This window comes from Coturnix japonica, chromosome 2 (assembly GCF_054131305.1).
Source record: "Coturnix japonica strain WE chromosome 2, WE-NBRP24, whole genome shotgun sequence".
In the NCBI taxonomy this organism is placed as follows: domain Eukaryota; kingdom Metazoa; phylum Chordata; class Aves; order Galliformes; family Phasianidae; genus Coturnix; species Coturnix japonica.
In genome coordinates this window covers 130,942,517-130,962,853 of record NC_140664.1, presented here as the reverse complement: position 1 = coordinate 130,962,853, position 20,337 = coordinate 130,942,517, and the positions used below count along the sequence as shown (strand labels likewise).

The 20,337-nt window shown below is 39.9% G+C and overlaps 2 protein-coding genes and 1 long non-coding RNA gene across 11 annotated transcripts in view; 1 reads left to right on the top strand and 2 right to left on the bottom strand.

Annotated features, from left to right (window-relative positions):
- The window catches only part of NCAPG2 (non-SMC condensin II complex subunit G2), a 43,370-nt gene extending 34,047 nt beyond the window's left edge, over nt 1-9,323 (bottom strand). Inside the window, exons 1-7 of one of the 2 annotated variants that reach the window (XM_032442983.2) lie at nt 9,206-9,323; nt 7,796-7,891; nt 5,175-5,366; nt 4,927-5,041; nt 4,281-4,438; nt 3,213-3,347; nt 813-907 (exon numbers count right to left, since the gene is read on the bottom strand). In XM_032442983.2, coding sequence (XP_032298874.2) covers nt 813-907; nt 3,213-3,347; nt 4,281-4,438; nt 4,927-5,041; nt 5,175-5,366; nt 7,796-7,870 — 770 coding nt within the window. In that variant the 5' untranslated portion in view covers nt 7,871-7,891; nt 9,206-9,323. The remainder of the gene's footprint in view (nt 1-812; nt 908-3,212; nt 3,348-4,280; nt 4,439-4,926; nt 5,042-5,174; nt 5,367-7,795; nt 7,892-9,205) is intronic. The other variant, XM_085540659.1, reaches the window with a different exon arrangement.
- A 27-nt stretch (nt 9,324-9,350) lies between these two features.
- LOC107308899 (uncharacterized) lies at nt 9,351-15,680 on the top strand. Of its 2 annotated transcripts, none has more exons than XR_001552983.3 (3): nt 9,351-9,443; nt 12,056-12,142; nt 14,012-15,680. It is a non-coding gene; the product is annotated as an uncharacterized LOC107308899 (long non-coding RNA). The 2 variants fall into 2 exon arrangements; XR_014943649.1 differs by having other exon boundaries at nt 9,358-9,443; nt 15,146-15,680.
- An 852-nt stretch (nt 15,681-16,532) lies between these two features.
- Nucleotides 16,533-20,337, bottom strand: part of ESYT2 (extended synaptotagmin 2) — a 61,419-nt gene continuing 57,614 nt past the window's right edge. For all 7 annotated transcript variants that reach the window (XM_015853060.3, XM_015853057.3, XM_015853059.3 and 4 more), the window contains 2 exons: nt 19,684-19,733; nt 16,533-19,573 (listed from right to left, as the gene is read on the bottom strand). In XM_015853060.3, coding sequence (XP_015708546.1) covers nt 19,528-19,573; nt 19,684-19,733 — 96 coding nt within the window. In that variant the 3' untranslated portion in view covers nt 16,533-19,527. The remainder of the gene's footprint in view (nt 19,574-19,683; nt 19,734-20,337) is intronic.

Sequence of the window (20,337 nt, the reverse complement as noted above, 5' to 3'; positions counted from 1 at the left end):
ACAAGGGAAACACTATCAATCAAGCATCCAATGTACGACTCATATCAATAATCACGCAAAGTTTTTAAGTATCACAATTAATCTCAATTTTGTGTACCAATGCTATTTGTAGAGGAAGCAAATATCTTGGAAGATTACACCAACAGAAAGAACAAAGCTAAAATAAAGCCAAGCACTCTTAACAAAAACAAAACACGAATATCTCTTACCAGCTGGAAATTCAAAACAGTAGCACATATATTTTATAATTTTTCTCTTAACAAAAGCCTTAAATTGTTTACAAATACATATACACCGTTGTAACTGAAAACCTCTGATTTTAATATGAAGTATAATCTGCATAACACTTCCCTGAATAATCAAAGAAAAAAATAAATCTACATTCTTTGTACATCAATCAGGTTCTCAAGCTATGACCCTACTGGTTATTTGTTATTAAAATGTCTCTGTATCATCTTACCATATTAAATCAGAGGTTGTCCACAAGAAAAGTAAGACTTTACAGAAGCAGAAAAAGCCTTGCAATTCTCCAACACAAATATCACAAGTCATACACCACAATTTAAGTGAAAATCATTTGCTTTAGATAGTTCTAAAAAAGCACTTCATTAAATCTCTAATTGTTGCTTTACACAAAACTATACACACAATTAAATGAAGTTGTTGAAGCAATATGGTACTTAAGCTCAACAGATTTGATGTTCTCTGGATGCTAATATATTTTATCAACATAATAGGTATTTCAGCTTGAGACAGACAAAGTCTTAGCCAGGCCTCTAACGATCATTAAGAAGTGTAACTGTTATGCATACCTTGGAAAAAACTGTAATTGGTTCTTAACAGTTCCATGTATCATTTTAATGAAGTTGACATTCCAGCTGAAGAAAAAGCTCAAAATTCTTCTTCCCTGTTGGCAAAGGAAAAAGGGAGGTGTGAGGTGTATGGGAACTGCAAGGTCATGGCTTGAATCAATGACCGAGCACCAGGTAAGAAGGGGTGGGTAACCCAGGGAGCTCAGGCACAGGTAGTGCATCTGAGTGACCCTGGATCCACCCTTCCTCACCCTGTCTTAAGGGTTTAGCAGTCAAGGGAGCAGCACTTCTATTCAGAGATGGTTCTCTTCTCAAGATGCCATCAGTCTTTGGAAAGGGCAAACCATCTTCTCATATATTGTTTTCCAAACTAAATCTTAACAAATACTTCTATAAGCATGCTCCTATCCTAATAGAAAGCATTGCTTTCACCTTCTATTGTTCCACAGGTGGAAAAACAAAAAAGTAAACAAAACAATACAAAAGGGAAGACAGAACCCAGAAGAACACCCAACTTCAGAGCTACTTCAACAGTAAATACAGATCCTTAATTTTTAAACAAAATCCAAGTGTTGCAGTTTCTACACCAAAGAGGAAACATGAAACAAAAGCCATGTGATTTACACGTTTGCATATTTTTCCAATGTACAATCTGTTCTAAGATGACTTAAGGTAATATTCCATAAAGGGACCGTACAAATCCAGGCTTTCACACTAAGGGTTATCAGAGCTGTGTCAAGGGTACTTTCATTCTAGGATGATGCTGTAAAGATGGCAAAGGTTCAGATAAAACAGCATGACAATTCTCCATCATTAGATACATTTTTGGACAAGCCCACAGACAACAGCTGGGATGCTGAAGAAGATGAATGTCCTGATTAGCACAGACAATTCCCTTCATACTGTCTCACGGTAGGTAATAGCGCAAGCATTGTGGAGCTGTTTTAATTCATGAAAGCAGAAGAAAACTTTTTTTTCCTTTAGCAAGACAGAAGTGTTGATGAAAACTCTAATGAGCAACAAAACTTTTGCAAGAAGAAAAAGTGGAAGGAATGCTGTGGAAAGAGGAAATAAACCCCTCTGGACTGAGAGAGATCTGCCCTTGGAATTAGAACCTTATACTCTATCAGCACAAGTATACTTGGTCTGTGTCATCATACAGTGAATGTCCCCAGCTTCTTGAGACTCTGATGATGCATAATGGTGAGTCAGCCAGTCGCTAAGTTCCTTTGCACTTTTCTAGCAAAAACAAATTAGGAAAACTCATAAAGAGATGCAATAAATAAATAAAGAACCACTTGTCAATGAGATGCTTCTACCCAAAAAGAAAAACAGTGGATAATAAAATAAAATTGTAAAAGAAAGTCACTTCACCTTTGGTAGTCAGATACCAGCAATGCACTCCCCCATCAAGATCCTTGAAAAACTTCAAGGTCAAGGGAATCACAACCTACAGCTCCTACCTCAACAAGGCAAAGAAGAGACCTCACTCAAACTGTTTCCATTTTCTGCAATCATAGCAGAAAAGACAGATGAAGAAAAGGCACAAAATAACTTTCTGTCCTGTGAAGTGAGGAAGGCATCCAAAAGAAGTCTGTATTCAGTTTAGTTTAACAATTCCTTTTTCCTTCAGTTTCAATGGCTTGACCTCAATCACAAGAACAAAGCAAATCCCTTCAGTTTAATCTCCTGCCTGTGACCAGTGGATCTCACTAAAACAATTCTCACTATCAATATCCTCAGCAACGTGGTGACAAGTGAACTCACTCTCCATCATATTGGTGTAGACATAACACGTTGTGATTTGTCAGATGTAATATATATATATATATATACACAAAGTTTGCAAGGAAAGATGAGAAATCAGACCTTCTAAGGGCTCTCCAGGTGACTGGAAACCCCACTACAACATTTTCATAAATCACACAGAGATAAATTCAGAGGAACACTGCAGGAACACTGCCTTAAAATAAACTTGTGAGAAATATTACTGTGTTGAATAGCACAGACTGGGAAGGCAGAAAAACTGAACCACGGGCATCTTGTATTGCAGCATAAATGTGCAATTCTGTATCAGTCTAGTTTGATCTAAAATCAAGTTAACACAGTTTCTGATCATCCCTTTCTCTTCATCTCTTCATATGATGAACCACTCAAAGCAGCCTCATAATCTTACTTGGAAAAAAATAGATCAGCTACCTCCTAGAACGAACCCACGACAGTGCTGTATGAACATTCATGCTGACGAAAGGAAAAAATGAAAGGAAAAAAAATCTGTGGATGGCTCCAGCATCCCTGGCAGTATGTTAGAACTTACCAGTCAAAAGGCTTTATTTGTAACCATTAAAAATAAGCAGAGCTCACTCACAGAAAAGCAGGGCAGGAGAAAAGTTTGCTTACCTCTTCTTTTTTGATGTGCTTTACGCTCATAAAACACTGAAGTAACAGGTCTTTGATTTCATTACTCTCCTCTGAATCATAATCAAAACAAAGTAAGGTCTGATGTAGTTTCCATAGACAAACGATGTCTGCACCCTGCCAAAAAAAAAACAAACCCAAATTACAGTGATCTAGGCGTACTTTTAATGTGAAGAATCATTTAATGGGTTTTAGACAATGAAACTGAAATGCTTTGTTGCAAATGGAAGGTTTTCAGATTGCAAAATTATGAACATTAATCAATTTTCACTTCTCTCATTGGGAAAAGATTACAAAAGTATTTTAAGTGTGGAAATACAGACTTCCAACAACTGAAGAAATGCTTTCTGTACAGAAAGCTTGTATTTTACACAAGGCAGATCAAAATGGTATTATTCCACTTCTCTGCTTCTCAATGAAAGCATTTTACAGGGGAAAATAAAGGATAGAACACATACAGGGTTATAGGGTTAGCGCAGAAGATTACGTCACATCGCTCTAATTAGCTTTCACTTGAAAACAAAAAATTCATTTAATAGATGATTAAGCAAGAAAAATTATCATCAAAGAATCATAGATTCACAAGATTAGAAAGGACCTACAAGATCATTAAGTCCAACCATAATTATTTTTAGATACAGAATAACAGAAAACAAAGTTTCCCACTTAAGAACTCTCCATGAGTTGCTGAGAGTAGCTCTTAAAACCAGAATTAACTCAAAGAGCTAACAGCAACTCAAACCTTTGTCACTGGGCTTTACAAATGAGCAAAGGAAAAAATAAAGATTGTAAAACAAACTGTTTTCTGGTGAAACTACTGCCAAAAGTCTTTAAAGTTCATTCCAGAGAAGGCAGCATTTTGATACACTATTTATAGCAACTATACCAAAAACACAGTTTGTAACCAATGTGCACAGTAGGGTTCAATAATGGAGAAGCAGTAGGACACAAGAAGGTATAGCTGGGAGAGAGCATCCTTCTTGCAGTATTCACTAATAACTTAGCACTCAGTATAGCTTCAGCCATATATAGCATAGTTCAGCTTCATACCGTAGCAACTTTGCTCAGACTTTTTCTTAGCAGTATAATAAATGCTGTTTTCCCTAGCTGCTCCTTTCCTTCCAGTCCTTTCTCCCACCACATTTCACATACACGCTGGATGGCACTCTGTAGGGTATTTTCAGATTCAGGTAATGCAAAAACAATACCTACAACAGGAATAAAGTATTTATTACAATGTTGTTATTCATGTAAAACACCGGTTAGTTACTACACTAAGTGAATTTCACAATATCTATCAACTCTTGCCATATTTATATGCCTTTACTTATTTTCACTGTGCATATTTAGGCAGCTTTGCTAATTCTAAGGTTTGGGCCAAGTTTTTCTATTACTTGCAATGGAATCTTCAATTTTTACTTATTCTGTGGCTTATAGTCTTTTTTATGGCAAGTCATCCATCCTTGGGTGAACAGGTGTGGGGAAAGAACACTATTTAAGTTCAGATTGTGTAACTGATGTTCAAGCAAGTGCTCCCTTAACATTATCTCTAAAAGAACTTGCATCAGTACCAACTTTTGTCCTTGTGTTGTTTTTTTTTCCTCTCCACAGAGCCCTCAGGTCAAACAATAAGCTTAATATTGCCACCTGCTAAAAAGCAGTGTAATGATGTAAGGTAAAACAGACAAGCACGCACCATTTAATATAAAGGCACATTCTAGAAGAGCTTCATAGCTCGCTGTTTCATCCACTGCAGGTATGGAAGCAGTAACTACAGCTGTCACTCCTTGGATCACAGCTACAGTTTGTTTCTGAAAGAAAGCAATGTTAAGGAAATGATTCTGCAATTTATTTTACTCTTGCATACTTAGAGTTGCCATGAAAATATTCCATTTTATTTCCAGGTGAATATTAACTATTATTTATTTTAACATGATTTTTTACCGTTTCTGTTGAACTCTCAACTTCCATGCCATCATCACTTCCAGCATCCTCTAACCTTTGCCATGTTTCCACAGGTTTCTCCATCAAGGTCTCTTTCAATAGGTGTCTCAATCTTTCCCATAGTACTTCTTTTTGCTTTCTTGATAATTCTTGAAGTAATTCATTCAAATTGAACGGATCAAATGTATCTTTCTGCAGTCAGAAGATAGCACATAATTCCACATCAGTGTTGGGACACGTTTTTCCTTTCTTCCCCCCCCCAAAATTAACACTTTTCTTGCCATAAAGGATTACTTTCCATTCCCTGACAGTTACAGAAAAATTCCTTCTGCAAGTTTTACTTCTTTAAAAATAGCATGAGAAATTTCTGCTGCCGCCCATTATTGTTAAACAAGGATGGCTTTTAAGATTTTAGTCCTCAACAATGACATTACTAAGCATGAATGATGTCCCTACAACATCAAATTGTCTCGTGTTCCAAACGCTACTCTCCTAATGGAGACAATTCCACATCCTCATCTAAGAAGCTTGGAATTAAAGTCCCTGATCATAGCTTTACTGGGTTAAATACAAACTGATGATGGCAGATGATGGCATTGATCACCTCATGATTCTTTTTTAGCCTTGTGTACCCAGTCTGGGGAGGGAAGGCATTTCTGCTGAGCTACTCTTCAAACAAAGCCTCCTCTATCATAGGTATAATTTCTAGCAGCACTTTCAAATGCATTTTCACTTGTAATCATGTGTATAAGCAATCATTCTTAAATTGTCATGTACAACTGAAACCACAATTCCAAAAGGAAAGGTAGCACAACCTACCAGGGCTGCAATAGTTGAACCATTTAAATACATAAAAGATCTGCTTTGATTTGTAAGGAGTATCCATTTTACTAGGAGACTGATGTGAACTATTTGATCAGAAGAATTATCTCAGATAGGAAAAAAGAAACGTTTCCACAATCTCAAAATAAAAACACCTTTAGTTTGAAGATTTGCTAAAAAAATAAATAAAAAAGGCTTGGAAAAAAAAGTTGAAGGTAAAATACTAAAAGAAGATGCAGTATTAGGAGGTTCCCAGATGCCAGGAGAAGAAAGATCCTGTTACATATTTACGTCAGTATTTCTATTCTATTCTACAGCTGGAAACAAACACAATAAAGCAAAGGTCACACAGGGAGTTCTGCAGCCCTGTACTTCAAACAAACCCAGAAGGCAGGATATTAAGACATTGAACAAAAAGAACAGACTCATAATAAGACCAGAGCTTTCTGATCTTTCTCTGAGATGATACGATAGAATTATTCCAAAACCTATGAGGGAGAAGAAGGCCACTGGATGACAGTCGTATCTGTGAGTCATATTCTCTAAGTGTTTTCTTGAATTAGAACAGGATTTAGTGGAAAAATGTAACAGTGCCTGATAATGACAGTGATACTTAACACAACAATATAGAAATGTAATCTTTTAAAAACAAAGAAAAGTGAAAAGCCCAAGGCAAATCACAGAGAGAGAGCAGTGAAACCCCAGAGTTTTAGAACTGAATGAAACAAAGCAAGGAGAGAAGGGAAACAGGAAACTAAAGCAGGAGAAGGGGAAGAATAGAAGTACTGCTTGATTGAAGTTTAGCAGCAAAGACCACAATGTCAAAAAGGCAAACGGTGTATGCAACAACCAAGTGTTAAGAAAATCAGCATGTCTATAGCACTGTGTCATCTCAGATCCCACACCTTCACAGAATCACAGAATTGTAGGGGTTGGAAGGGACCTCTAGAGATCATCGAGTCCAACCCCCCTGCCAAAGCAGGCTCCCTACACCACATCGCACAGCTCGGTGTCCAGGCGGGTCTTGAATATCTCCAGGGAAGGAGACTCCACCACCTCCCTGGGCAGCCTGTTCCAGTGCTCCGTCACCCTCACTGTAAAGAAGTTCTTCCGCACATTTGTGCGGAACTTCCTATGCTGCACTTTCATCCCATTACCCCTAGTCCTATCCCCACGCATTAATGAAAAGAGACCAGCCTCGCCACCACGGCTCCCACACCTCAGGTATTTATAAACCTGGATCAAGTCCCCTCTCAGCCTTCTTTTCGCAAGGCTAAACAGACCCAGTTCCCTAAGTCTCTCCTCATAGGGGAGATGCTCCAGGCCCTTCACCATCTTTGTGGCCCTCCGCTGGACTCTTTCCAAGAGATCCCTGTCTGTTTTGTACTGGGGAGCCCAGAACTGGACACAATATTCCAGATGAGGCCTCACAAGGGCAGAGTAGAGGGGGAGGATCACCTCCTTCAACCTGCTGGACATGCTCTTTTTAATACACCCCAGTATGCCACTCGCTTTTTTGGCTACAAGGGCACACTGCTGGCTCATAGTCAATCTGTCATCCACCAGGACGCCCAGGTCATTCTCTGCAGAGCTCCTCTCCAGCAGGTCTTCCCCCAGCCTGTACTGGTGCATGCAATTATCCTTGCAATGTGCAAGGTGTTACTGGCACATGCAATTACCTTGATCAACTACAATCCACTTGCAGGTGTCAGAGAAGCAACTTCTATGCCAGATATCCCACGCACCAATAGCAGGCTTTAGACTTTAATAGTCATACACACACATCATGGTTTACTTACAGAACTTTGAGTGAAACGCAAGAAATCCTCCACTGAGTTCTTAGACACAGCTTGTAAAAATGCTTCACGTTTCATTGTGCTCTTGTTTCCCCTTGCCTCATAAACAAAAAATAAGCAATAAAAGTATGTTTTACTTGCATGTTGGAGAAAAGTACCGTATCTCAAAGTGTTACCACTTCATGGTTACAGTGAATAACATACGAAAATACATTCTTTACCTACACGGTTATAATGGAATTATATGATTAAGGCTGTTAAGACCACATCCAGTCCAGTCACCAACCCACCCCCACCACGCCCACTGACCACATCCCTCAGTGCCACATCCACCCTCTTCTCTTATACCTCCAGGGATGATGACTCCACCACAGAATCACAGAATGACCCGGGTTGGAAGGGACCTCAAGGATCATGTAGTTCCAACCCCCCTGCCTGGCAGGGCCACCAAACATACACATTTACTAGATCAGGTTGCCCAGGGCCCCGTCCAACCTGGTCTTGAACACCTCCAAGGACGGGGCATCCACAACCTCCCTGGGCAGCCTGTTCCAGGGCCTAACCACTCTCCTAGTGAAGAACTTCCCCCTAACATCCAACCTAAATCTTCCCTCTTTTAACTTAAAATCATTTCCCCGTGTCCTGCTATTGTCAGCCCTTTCCAAGAGTTTACTCCCCTCCTGGGAGTAAGTTCCCTTCAGGTATTGAAAGGCTGCTCCCTGGGCAGCCTGCACCAGTGTCCAACTGCTCTTTTAGAGAAGTCTTTCTAGACATCCAACATGACCCTCCCCTGGCACAACTGAAGGCCATCACCTCTCAACCTATGGCTGTTACCTGAGAGCAGATGCTGACTCCAGCTCACCACAACCTCCTTTCAGGCAGCTGTAGAGAGCAATAAGGTTCCCCCTCAGCCTCCTCTTCAAATAAAAGATGCCCACCCGGGTACATTAGTTAACTAACTCAACACTGGCTAACTCACAGCTTGGCAGTGGCACTAAGCCACACTGCTCTCTCCTTTTTATTTTTAATTAAACAAGGCCTGAAAAGAAAGCTTGGAACATCGTAGCTGACCACTTCACCTTAAACAGAAATAGCATCACCAGCACGAACACCCTATTTACCCAGCCACCATTCCAAACAGACGCATTTCCTCACACGAAAAAGCATCTGGAAGGCAAAATATCGACCCCTTTTCCTCCTGTCAAACGAGGATAAGGTGGAATCAAGCCACTTTCTGGCTCTAAGCGCTTCATTTTGTACTACAGCCCATCACCCATCCGCGATCCCCCGTTCATCTGGGCGGGAATCCTGAGTTCCTGTTGTTCCACAGCTCTGACTCTGCAGAAAGCCGTCCCAAACACACTGCCCAGAAGGAGGTGACATGAGGAGGAGGCACACAGGCCTCTTACCTACCTGTGGCGTTCCCAAACACGCCTGCCTGTCTGTAAAGGAGGAATAAAGAAAGGCAGCGGCACCCGCCCGCCCTCTCTCTGAGGCCCCGCCGCCACGTTCGAATCGTCCCGCGGCGGCCGTTGGGCGCCAGTGCAGCCGAGTTCTCATCGCGCGAGAGTTGGGAGTGTCCGCTGTGGGCGGGAGCGATGCGCTCCCTCAGAGGCAGTGCGGTATATGAATAATGAGAGGATAAATATAGGTAAATAAACGGCGTTTTTACCTTTTGGCATGTGTCTGAATGGAGCCTTCGTGGCTGTGGCCAGGTGATATTTGCATCTCGATAAGGTGGTGTTTTGATAACTCAGAGTTTTATTCGTATTCCTACACTTTGCGTGGTTGGAATCAAAGTAAGCATAAGCAGCCTTCAAATCTAGTCGTGTTCTCCGTTCCACTCACAGATTGTAACGTTTCATGTCATACAGGCGACTTACTGACTTATGCCATTACTTTTTTTAAGCTTCTGAGTAAATTATTTCTGTATTTTTACAGTCTGAAGACTAAAAACTAAAGAATTGGCTTACTATATGCTTATTCCATACAATTAATGCTATTCCATATAGGTTTGAGATGTAACAGATGACTGACATTACTGAAAACAGGTAAAATATGGTTTCATTTCCTGAGTCAACAGCCAAGTGCACGTACAACTTCTGAAGTAACTTGGATTTAAAATAAGTAAGAGATTAAACACCCACAGGGGAATAGGTGACATTAATTATGATATGGATATGATGATGGAATCAGATTTACTCAAGGAAGGGACAGTATGACAGAAGGTGTTAGCAGACAAAAAGCTCATCTTGCCCAGCACTCCTCAGCTCTGCCTGAACCCAAAGAAGTACATCCCTCCTCACAGCGCTTTGCATGTAGGCAAAGACTCATCATCTTTCAAGTGTGGAAAAGGCCACTCAGTGAATACCAACATCAACCAGCCCACATCCAGAGAAAGGTCCCTGCAGAGGCAGATCTCTGACCTCTAAACCCCACCAGGTGGGGACAGCCAGATGTTGGCTTCCAGAAACCAAATACCACAAGAAGGGAATATTTTGCTACCCTGAAGAAAAGGGTCAGGCATTAAAGCATGTTTCAGATCCTGCCTTTGTTAAGCTTCTTCTTGCACTTAGTGCAAGAAGCCAGTGAAGCAGTTTGCTTGAAATAAGTTGCGTGAGCAATTATACTTGCTGAGGAGCAAAAGTACATAAAAAAAAAGTATGAAAACTGACATTTCTGCGTAGTGCTAACGTCTGATTTTTTGCATGCATTAAGAATCTTTGACATTTTTGATACAAACTGATTGATTTGTTTATCACGTCTCTTGTGTGGACTGAATATTTCATTAATACCTTGATTAGGCTTTAATTAAATGCCGCATTAGTCACCTGGTTACAGTTTATTTAGTCAGGCACCTCTCCATTTAGCAAATGAACTACAACATATTCTAGCTTACAATTCGTGTCGCATAGCAACCACAAAATGATTTTTTCACGGTCTTGAAGCTAAAAGTTGACACAGGTAACGACGGGCTGGTAACACTGATCCATTCTAAAGAGCCACATCTAAAAGCACAGAGGCAGAATAGGGTTGTGTTGGTTTTATTCAAGGATGGTGCTTGAGCTGCGAGCTGGTAATGAAGCTACAGCCCTATTTTCAGTTTCTCTAATGTTCTCCCTTTCACGAGTACCAAATTACATGCCTCTTTTTGACATGTCTGTTCATCTGCTCAAAATAATCTATACCCTTTGATAATAATCTCATATTTATTATCATTTTCCTGTCAAGTCAAGTTAAGGCAAAAATGAAAAATAGGCCTTCCACACATGGTTGCTGAGCAACAGCAAATAAAGATTTGCTTTTGTGCTACCGCTTCATCAACTGGTCTTTATTCTTGCCGGTAGCCTGTGTAAGAGATCTCAATTACAGATGGCCTCTCAGGAGAATATCACTGTTTGGACGTCACAGATATTCTGTTTTAACCTGTATGTGACAACATTAGAAATGCTTGTGAAGAAGTAAGCGAGTAATTCCCTGAGTGTCAGATGCTTTCTTGACATCTATATTCTTTTTTTTTATATAATATACAGTGTTACTTGCTAGATAATAACTTCCAACGATATTATTGTACAGATTATCTGCTCACCTATTAGAATCATTACTATTTTTCATTGAATATGTGATACAATATAGATAATACAGTATCCATGAATCTGCTCATCCATGAAGCATGATGTTTATCAGTTCCATGCCATCATTGCCCTTATCTTTTTGTCTTCCCATACTTTGATAAATAATGAGAACAGCATGTTGGACAGCTGTAGTATCTGAAATGCTGTAGAATGCCCTCAAGAATCATAGAATTACCCAGGTTGGAAAAGACCTTGAAGATCATTAAGTCCAACCGCAGCCTAACCATAGTACCCTAACTCTAACAACCCTCCACTAAATCACATCCCTGAGCACCACATCCAAACGGCTCTTAAACACATCCAGGGATGGCGATTCAACCACCTCCCTGGGGAGTCTATTCCAGTACTTAACTACCCTTTCTGTAAAGAAATGTTTCCTAACATCCAACCTAAACTTGCCCTGGAGCAACTTGAGGCCATTTCCCCTCGTCCTGTCACTTGTCACCAGTGAGAAGAGACTTGCCCCGCTCTTTGGCAATATTTGCAAGGTTCAATCCATTCCACTGTAGATATAAGAAGTATTACCTTTCATGACAACTGCAGCATTTTATGGCATAAATTCACAAACATCTTTCAGATTATTATGTATCAATTGAGTGCATTTACACTTATCTGTCGTTTGTTTCAGATGTAAAACACTCCATCTGCTGTTGCCTAGATTACTTTCACCCTCCTACATGTAACATCCTGAGTTGTTAAGAGACCAGCAGCTCTGGTAAGTGTTGTTCTCCCTTCAGATCACAGAATCACAGAATGACCCGGGTTGGAAGGGACCTCAAGGATCATGTAGTTCCAACCCCCCTGCCTGGCAGGGCCACCAAACATACACATACACTAGATCAGGTTGCCCAGGGCCCCGTCCAACCTGGTCTTGAACACCTCCAAGGACGGGGCATCCACAACCTCCCTGGGCAGAGATATTTCAGTTGTATTTTAGTATTTATATCTGTATTTCAGATATTTTAGTCTATATGGACAAAGAGAAGAACTGTTTCTGAAGTAGAAAAATAACTGTTATTATTGATTTTGTTAAAGCTTCTTAGGTTTCAGTGCAATAGAGAGGCATCATCAAGATATGTGATTAATTTGATGTGCAATTATCAGGTGGAACATCTGTCCAGTAGAAAACTTGAATTCATTGTGGAATGATTTACTCGTTCATATTTGTTCTTATATTTGTGTGTGTGCATTTATCTATCTATATATACACAGCATACCAACTGGTTGCAAAATATAGCAGCATTTATTTGTCTCTCACATCACTGTTGGCTTTTTCAAGGCTGAGACATGAGCTTTCCCCATGTTCTTGATCCAGATCAGGAGCCCAACCAAAGTCCATTGCACTGTTCTTACACACCGTCTGTCCAATTTCCTTCACAAGGAAACAAATAGGGAATGTAGGGGTCTGTACTGCTTGCTCAGGGCTCTCCCAGTCCGTGGGGATGTGGCTGAAGCCAGGTTTAGAAGTGCTTACAAGCTCACTTGTTTGGATGTACCTCTTATTCCTGTGAATAACAAGAATGCACACATCAAACAGATTTAGTATCACTCCTGACAGCGTCATTGGGCATATTTTATGATCATGTCCTTAAACAAAAAGCATTTTGTAAGATCTATTTTTCTGTTAGAATTTTGTTTTTGCCCATTTTTCCCATGTTTATTGTATTGTTGTATGATGGAGTTTCTAGCTTCATTCTTCAACCACTAGAAATAAATGGTTAAAGCTTGATAATGTTTCAAGTGTGATGGTCAAGGACTTTTTCCCATGCTTTAAACTGTAATTTGACTTCTGTCTCCTCTGATTGGTTTCAAGTTTTGGCACTTAGATCCCATGATGAAACTCAATTCTTTAAGTATCAGCTTTGCTCCAGAGCTAAAAGGGAGAGCAGGGTGTGTGACAAGTGTGCCCGTATTTCACTGCTTTTAAGCTACAGTGACTTCAGGGTCCACTCCGGAAGATGCCCAGGATCCAAACTGCTCCGCTGCTGTACGAGAAACAAAGTGAACAGGCAGCAAAGACTTTGCAAAATAGGGTCTGCAATGCCATCTAGAGGAATGCGATGGTGCTTTCAGGAGAAAAAAAAAACACCGTGTCCATGAATCCAAAAACTTTAAAAGTCATTGTGAAAGATAAATAAGCAAAGCTAAAATGCTTTGTAAAAATAAAAAAAAAAAAAAACTGTGTTAAAAAACAATAAGCATGCCTTATGTTTCCAATAATTGGAGCTAGAAAGCATGTGTTAAATACAGTGAAAGCTATGACCTAGAACAGAGCTGCCCAAGACTCGGCAAGGGCCTCAGCAATTCTAGTTTGAAAACACAGCGATGTGGTGATGTGAACTAAACTTCCAGAGACCAAATGGGGATCGTGCAAAATACTTTGAATACTAAAAGAAGTATTTCTCCTCTGTTGAGGGCTGCAAAGAACTGTCTTGGAGAGCATTAAGTTATTAAACTGTTTATATAACTTAATAACTTAAGTTATTAAACAATTTAGTTTGCAAATCCACTTGAAGAACAAAAAATTCTCATTTGAAATTCAGTGTTGGAAACAACAACTATTAAAACTGAGCACCTGTTTTAGTTCTAGGGATGCTGCCGTCCAGTAGAATGAATGATCTTCATTCAGTACCTGCAGACAGCTGTTGCTGTGCCAGCATTATCTGTGTTACAGCTGAAACTGTGTGCATAACTGGGACATCACAGCTTTCTTCTGACAGTCACTCCTTGCACACCATCTCTGCGGGGTGTTGGATGACCAGGAGTGCATCCCATTGTCCCCAGGCAGGAACCAGCCCTGGGATGTGGACACATTCATTACCACTGTGAAAAGATTTCGACTCGCTTTGTGAGTCCTTGTGTCTATTTATATATGGAATTTAAAGGCAAGGATGGTGGCAGGTTGGCCTTACAGTGAAGTTTGTGGCTAGTGAGGATGCAGAGGAACACAGGGAAGACATTGCTGGCTTCACTTCAGTTGCAACTGAAGACCTGCAGCATTCTGCTCAGACTGGATCCCGCTGGAGGTGACTGGCAGGCAGTATTCCCTGCACATGGTGAGAACAGAGAGCGAGAACATCGCCTCTATCACATGAATACAGATTAGAGAACTTGGCTCCCAGAGCTGCTGTCTAATCTGGCAGCTAAAGTCACTGCATAACACTGAAAGAAATAAAAGTGAATTTCTTACTGTAGTTGCATTGCAATTTTCAAATAATGTATTTCAGAAGATGGCAGAGAATACTGACAGCCTGACTGTAACCCTTAGGAAATAGCAGAACAGCATACAATGATTATTAGGCACTTCATTAACCTCTATGGAAGCAGTATTTGTTATTAACTGGCTCAGACCTTTCAGTGGCCAGCTACAGCCACTAATGGGTCTGGGAACCACGTCCAGTTTTGGTTCTTTCTACCAAATATTGAAAGTACCATCAGTTTGTCTGGAGGAGCATAGAGGTAAATAGGAAACTAATTTTGGATTCAGCTCTTAGCTGTGAAAACACCTTAGATGACTCTACTGGTAGCCATATTGGCAAATACAGCTCTAAGATACAAACTAAAGGATGGTCCAAAACAGATTAAACACAACAGGAAGTATTAAGTAGGATAAACTTGGCTGAGCCTGTCAAATTAACAACTGACTCCATCTGGAATGTCATATGTCATCGTTTCTGCTCCCTGATAAGCCTTGGGAATGCATTGTTTCCAAGTGCAGACACACTCGGCACCTGAAGGGAAGGTTTCATTTGGATCCCAGTCTGGAACATGGAGACACCTGAACAGCGCTGGGACTGGCTGGAGGTTTGCCAGTCAGGAGTTACTCCTTGATACTCCCATTATGGAGGTACAAACATGAGTATGGTTTCACTCGGTGTTAAACGCCAACTTAATGCTAAGAATTCAGACACTTTTTTTGCTGTTTAAGGAAAGAGGTTTTTATTACAATTAATTAAAACAAACAGCATCATTTCTACAGCCATTTTTCTGCAACAGACAGATGATCCAATGGTACTTCTCTACTTTATCGAGTACGTAGCTGTATTTTCTTCCAATATGTGCATTTCCGAGCAGGTGGAATGAAATAATGCCATGTAGAAATGTGATTGTTCTAAATCCAAGGCAAAGACATGCAATTTCACGTCCTTTCAAAAGCATATTTCATGATAATTATTAGGAAGTAGTAAAATTCTGAATTTGATTGATTAAGAAAAAAATAAAAGGAGCACTTAAACTGAGCCTACTAATTCATATGTGTGAACCTGTTGCACTTGGGCCAGGGCAATCCCAGGTCTGTGTATGGACTGGGAGAACTTATTGAGAGTGGCCCTGAGTAGAAGGAACTGGGAGGTCCTGGTGGATGAAAGGCTGGACATGGGTCAGCAGCGTGTGCTTGCAGCCTGGAAGACCAACAGGATCCTGGGCTGCTGGGTAGCAGCAGGGAGAGGCAGGGGATTGTGCCCCACTTCTCTGCCCTCGTGAGGCCCCAGTACTGTTTCCAGGCCTGGGGTCTCCAGCACAAGAAAGATGCAGAGCTGCTGGAGAGGGCCATGAAGATGGTAAGAGGGCTGGAACCCGTCCTGTACCAGGAGAGGTTGAGGGAGCTGGGCTCGTTTAGCTCAGAGAAGGCTCTAGGAAGACCTTCCAGTGCTGGAGGGGAACTTAAGAAAAGGAGGGAGATAGGCTTTTTACACATCCAGTATGATAAGATGGAAGAGGGTGGTGGCTTTAAACTTAAAGAGTGGAGATTTAGGTTAGATGTTGCCAGTTAAAGTTATTTCCTCAGCGTGCTGTGAGGCACTGGAACAGACTGCCCGGAAAAGCTGTGGATGCCCCACGCCTGGCTGTGATGGGGTGAGCAGCAACCCTGCCCACCACATGGGATTGGTCCATTCCAACTCCAACCATTTCATGATTCTATGATCCTGCATTTCTTCATTTTCTCTTATGTAAAATTCAACAATCTGCCCCAAGAGCGAGGCTACCTAGACTAGAGTGCTTGGTGTATACGACTCTACTTAAGAGCATAAGAAATTCTTATAAGATTGCAAATAGGACAGGAATATGAAAATAAAGGGGTGTGTAGAGGGAAGCAACACACTGGCTTCTATATGAACCATTTATTGAATAAATACATGCATCATAATGTAGAATTACATGAGCAAAAAAGGCAATCTGTACAAAATTGATTACCCTTTGTTCTCATTCAACTCTCACCATTAGCTGCAGCTCTGATAAAGGATTCAAGACAAGATTAAAATTCTTTGATTCCAAACTCACGTGATACGCATGCTGAGTGGAGTCTGGGTTATACCACTGCGGTCAAAGAGAGCTGGTTTTCTCATCAGTGAAGCAGTTATTCTAAAAACAGTTCCAGCAGTACATGTTGGTACATACAGGTAACAAAGCTCAGTTTTAGCCACTTCTTAAACTTCTTCATATGTTCATATTTTAAGGCACAGGATATACAAGAACTACAGGAACAGATATCAGTTGATACTAAACACACTGACTTGATAATGAGGTGCAATATCTGCCCAGAGGAAGAGTGTTTGTCCTTACATCCATACAAACAGAACACTTAGAACTTGGTAACTATGATACAGAGGTTTGATTCCATTACGTAGAACAGCCAGTTATATTCTGATCCAAATTCACAGTGGAGAACACTTCTAAATGGTTTGACATCCACAAATGATTATTGTCAATTGGAATTAATCTTTCTAAATTACAAAAAAAAAATAATTCCTTCCATTTTAGATTCCTAATTGGGAACTTCTCTTTGAGATCCCATTCCTAATGTGGGGTCCTGAGCTATTTTGAAAACCTATCCTATATAATTCATTCACTTCTTCACTTTGTGATATCACCTTGCATTCACCCAAACACTGCCTCTTTTCCTCTGGAGACTTCAGAAGACAAAATACACACTCTTTTTTGTGCAAGTGCAGAAACATCTATCATCTGTCCTCACACCTCACTTACAGCTTGAAACACCAGATCAGTCTAATGACTTATTTGTAGGCTAGGGATGAAACTCTGATGAGTTGCTGGCCAAGATGCTGAACCAAAGTCTGTCCACCTCTGGCTGAACCAAGGCAAAGACAACTGTGCTGAACGACTGCATGTGCACCAATTAGTTCCAGCAGCTTTTGCATTCTGCATTGCAACTGCATTAACAATCATTCTCTGTCTTTCCATTCCTAACATTTTAATGGAGAACTAGCAAAGAGAATCTGATATGAACAGATGAGTGTACGGATACATGGAGACACTCATACATTCTGATATAGAGTGAAGCCTTCAAAAAGAAATGTTTTCTTACAATCAGGCTTGTTTACAAACCATGACATCAGGCTTGTTTACTAAGATGTCTTGTTCAAGATGTGACTGTAAGAAGGCCATCACTGTATAGAGATGTATGTATGTCATGTGACAAATGTTCATATCAAACTGAATTCGGACAAACTGAAATGAGTCAATTCTTACACTGGAAAATGATGAAAAGCTACATTTATGGTAGGCACTTTGGTACATCTAGTCGTAGGCATATTCTACATCTAGAATTAAGGTTCTGTCAGTACTTTTACAATAAAGCTAATTTCAGGAGTTTATTATTCTGCTTTAAAATTCTTTCTTGGCTGAGAAATCATTCTAGAATCTTAAACTAATAACATACTTTGTCTGTCTAATTGCATACTCATCCAAGAAGGAGGCTGCTGGCTCTGAAAGAGCTGAACTGTTCTCTTGGATTCATAATGCACTTTATATATATATATATATATATATAACAGTCTGAGAAAACTAGTTCTGGTTACAAAAAAATTCCCCTTCATTCATAAAACTGGAATTGTGAGCTCAGCTCCTGAGGCTGATATTCTTCCTTCAGCTCCCAGCTGTCTACTTCCATCCGGTTGTGCTGACTGTGTCACTGCTGATCTTGCAGCAGACCATGGCAATGCTTCAGCACAATGCCATGATTTCTCAAGCAAGCAGTGTGGACCACTCCATGCACCAAGCACACTAAGAAGCCGTGAGGCAACTGTACAGTATCAACTCAGTTTCACACTGTCTTACTTGTTGGTGTTCCTTTGTAGTATTAGAGAAGGTACAACATAATAACTATTTAGCATAGCACTGTATAATAAAAATAACATGTTTTGTACATATGCCCACTGTGTGATGCAAGCTGATTTGTATACTTTATCAGAGAAACAAGGCAGTAAGGACAGTTCTGAATAGCCAGAGATTTGGTTTGTAATACAGACAAAGCCCTGTTCTCATGTCTGCAGTACTGGAGAGTAGAGGAATAAATAACAAAACCCAGCAAACCTGTAGAATAAAACTCCACCGATTGTAATGTTCACTCTGTTATGTGAAAGCTCAGATTTATAAACCGATTCATGGACCTCTTTTCATACAATATTTATAGAATTTTCACTTTTGTTTATAATATTCCATAGCATGATTTTTTTTTGAATAATACATTTATATATAAATATTAAAATGTTAATGTTTTGTACATTTCCAGAAGCGTGATAAAGTAAAAACGTTTTTCTGCACTTTGCTTTTGAAGACTATCACAAAATGATAAACATTAAGACCGTTGTGCTGCAAAGACAAAAGATTCCTTTGAAGAAATTCACATGCATTTACAAGAAAATATCTATATCCTTTATCCAATTTTCTTCTGAATTCGAACCAGAATGAAAGGATTATAAAAAAATAGTATATATTTACATAGTACAGTATATCTTGGTGAGATATAAAACAAGGCAGGAAAACAGCAGAACATCTTTTCACTTTCTAGTTGGTCTAACTGCCATAAAGATCGATTTGAACACAAAAGGGTACATTACTGCATTATTGCACATGACAGTAACACGTAAAATTGTCGAGCAAATTAAAATACGAGGTTTAACCGTGAGAAAGGATATGTCTGCGTAAAATGGCCGAGCGTTATAAAATTATTGGGGATGTGTCTAACAACTAAATTGGTAAAGCTATAAAAATAATATCGGTACATCTGTGAGAACAACGCTTTAAAAATATATAAAGGTTGGCATAAGTAGGTGTTGGGATCTGCCAGCGTCCACGGGCCTAGCTCGCACCATGCGGTCTTGTACCATCTTCTGTTAAATCATACCTTAAAGAAATAAAAGGAAAACCTTTTTATTAAAAAATGTATGTTATTAACACTACTATCAACGCACCAGTTCTTGGTTATGTTATTACTAAAGGAAATACCGCACTTACCACAGGGTCCAGCCTTTAGCAAGTTCTTCAGATGCCAGAGGTATCAGTACCTATGGAAAGTTAAACTCGTGCTTAATGCATTCTGGCTTTCATTCGATTTAGTTTTTTAAAGACTAAATTTGAAAATCCTCAAACCTACAATGTAAATAATGCCATTAAAAAATATATTTTACAGTCTTCCTCCATAGTTATCTGTCAGCTGCAGACTTGTAGTGAAGCCTGAAATAGCTGCTTTGACCTAATCTACACCCTTAAGTAATAACAACTTCTGAACCAGGCACACAGCAATCAGGTGATGTATTTATGCTAACAGTCTTCCTTCTAAACTGAACAATGTAAGAATAGCGCTCACCACGAACCGGCCACAATTCTGATCTATCTTATCCTCTTTACAAAACTTGATTACAGCAATCTGTGTGGGTGTAAGAACTTCCTATTTCTTTTTGCGTGCCCAGATCATATGTTAGGAAATAGAGTGATTTAATGATTGCCTACAGAATGCAAGGCAAAAACGCAATAACTGGTTGTGGTATTGGGAAAGTCTGCAGTAGCAGTTTTTCATGGATTCCACAATCTAGAGTATTAATTACTAAAGCTAAATGTGTTGTGTGCTTCTAGACAATGTGTAATCTTGCTTGTATTTCTTGTCTGATA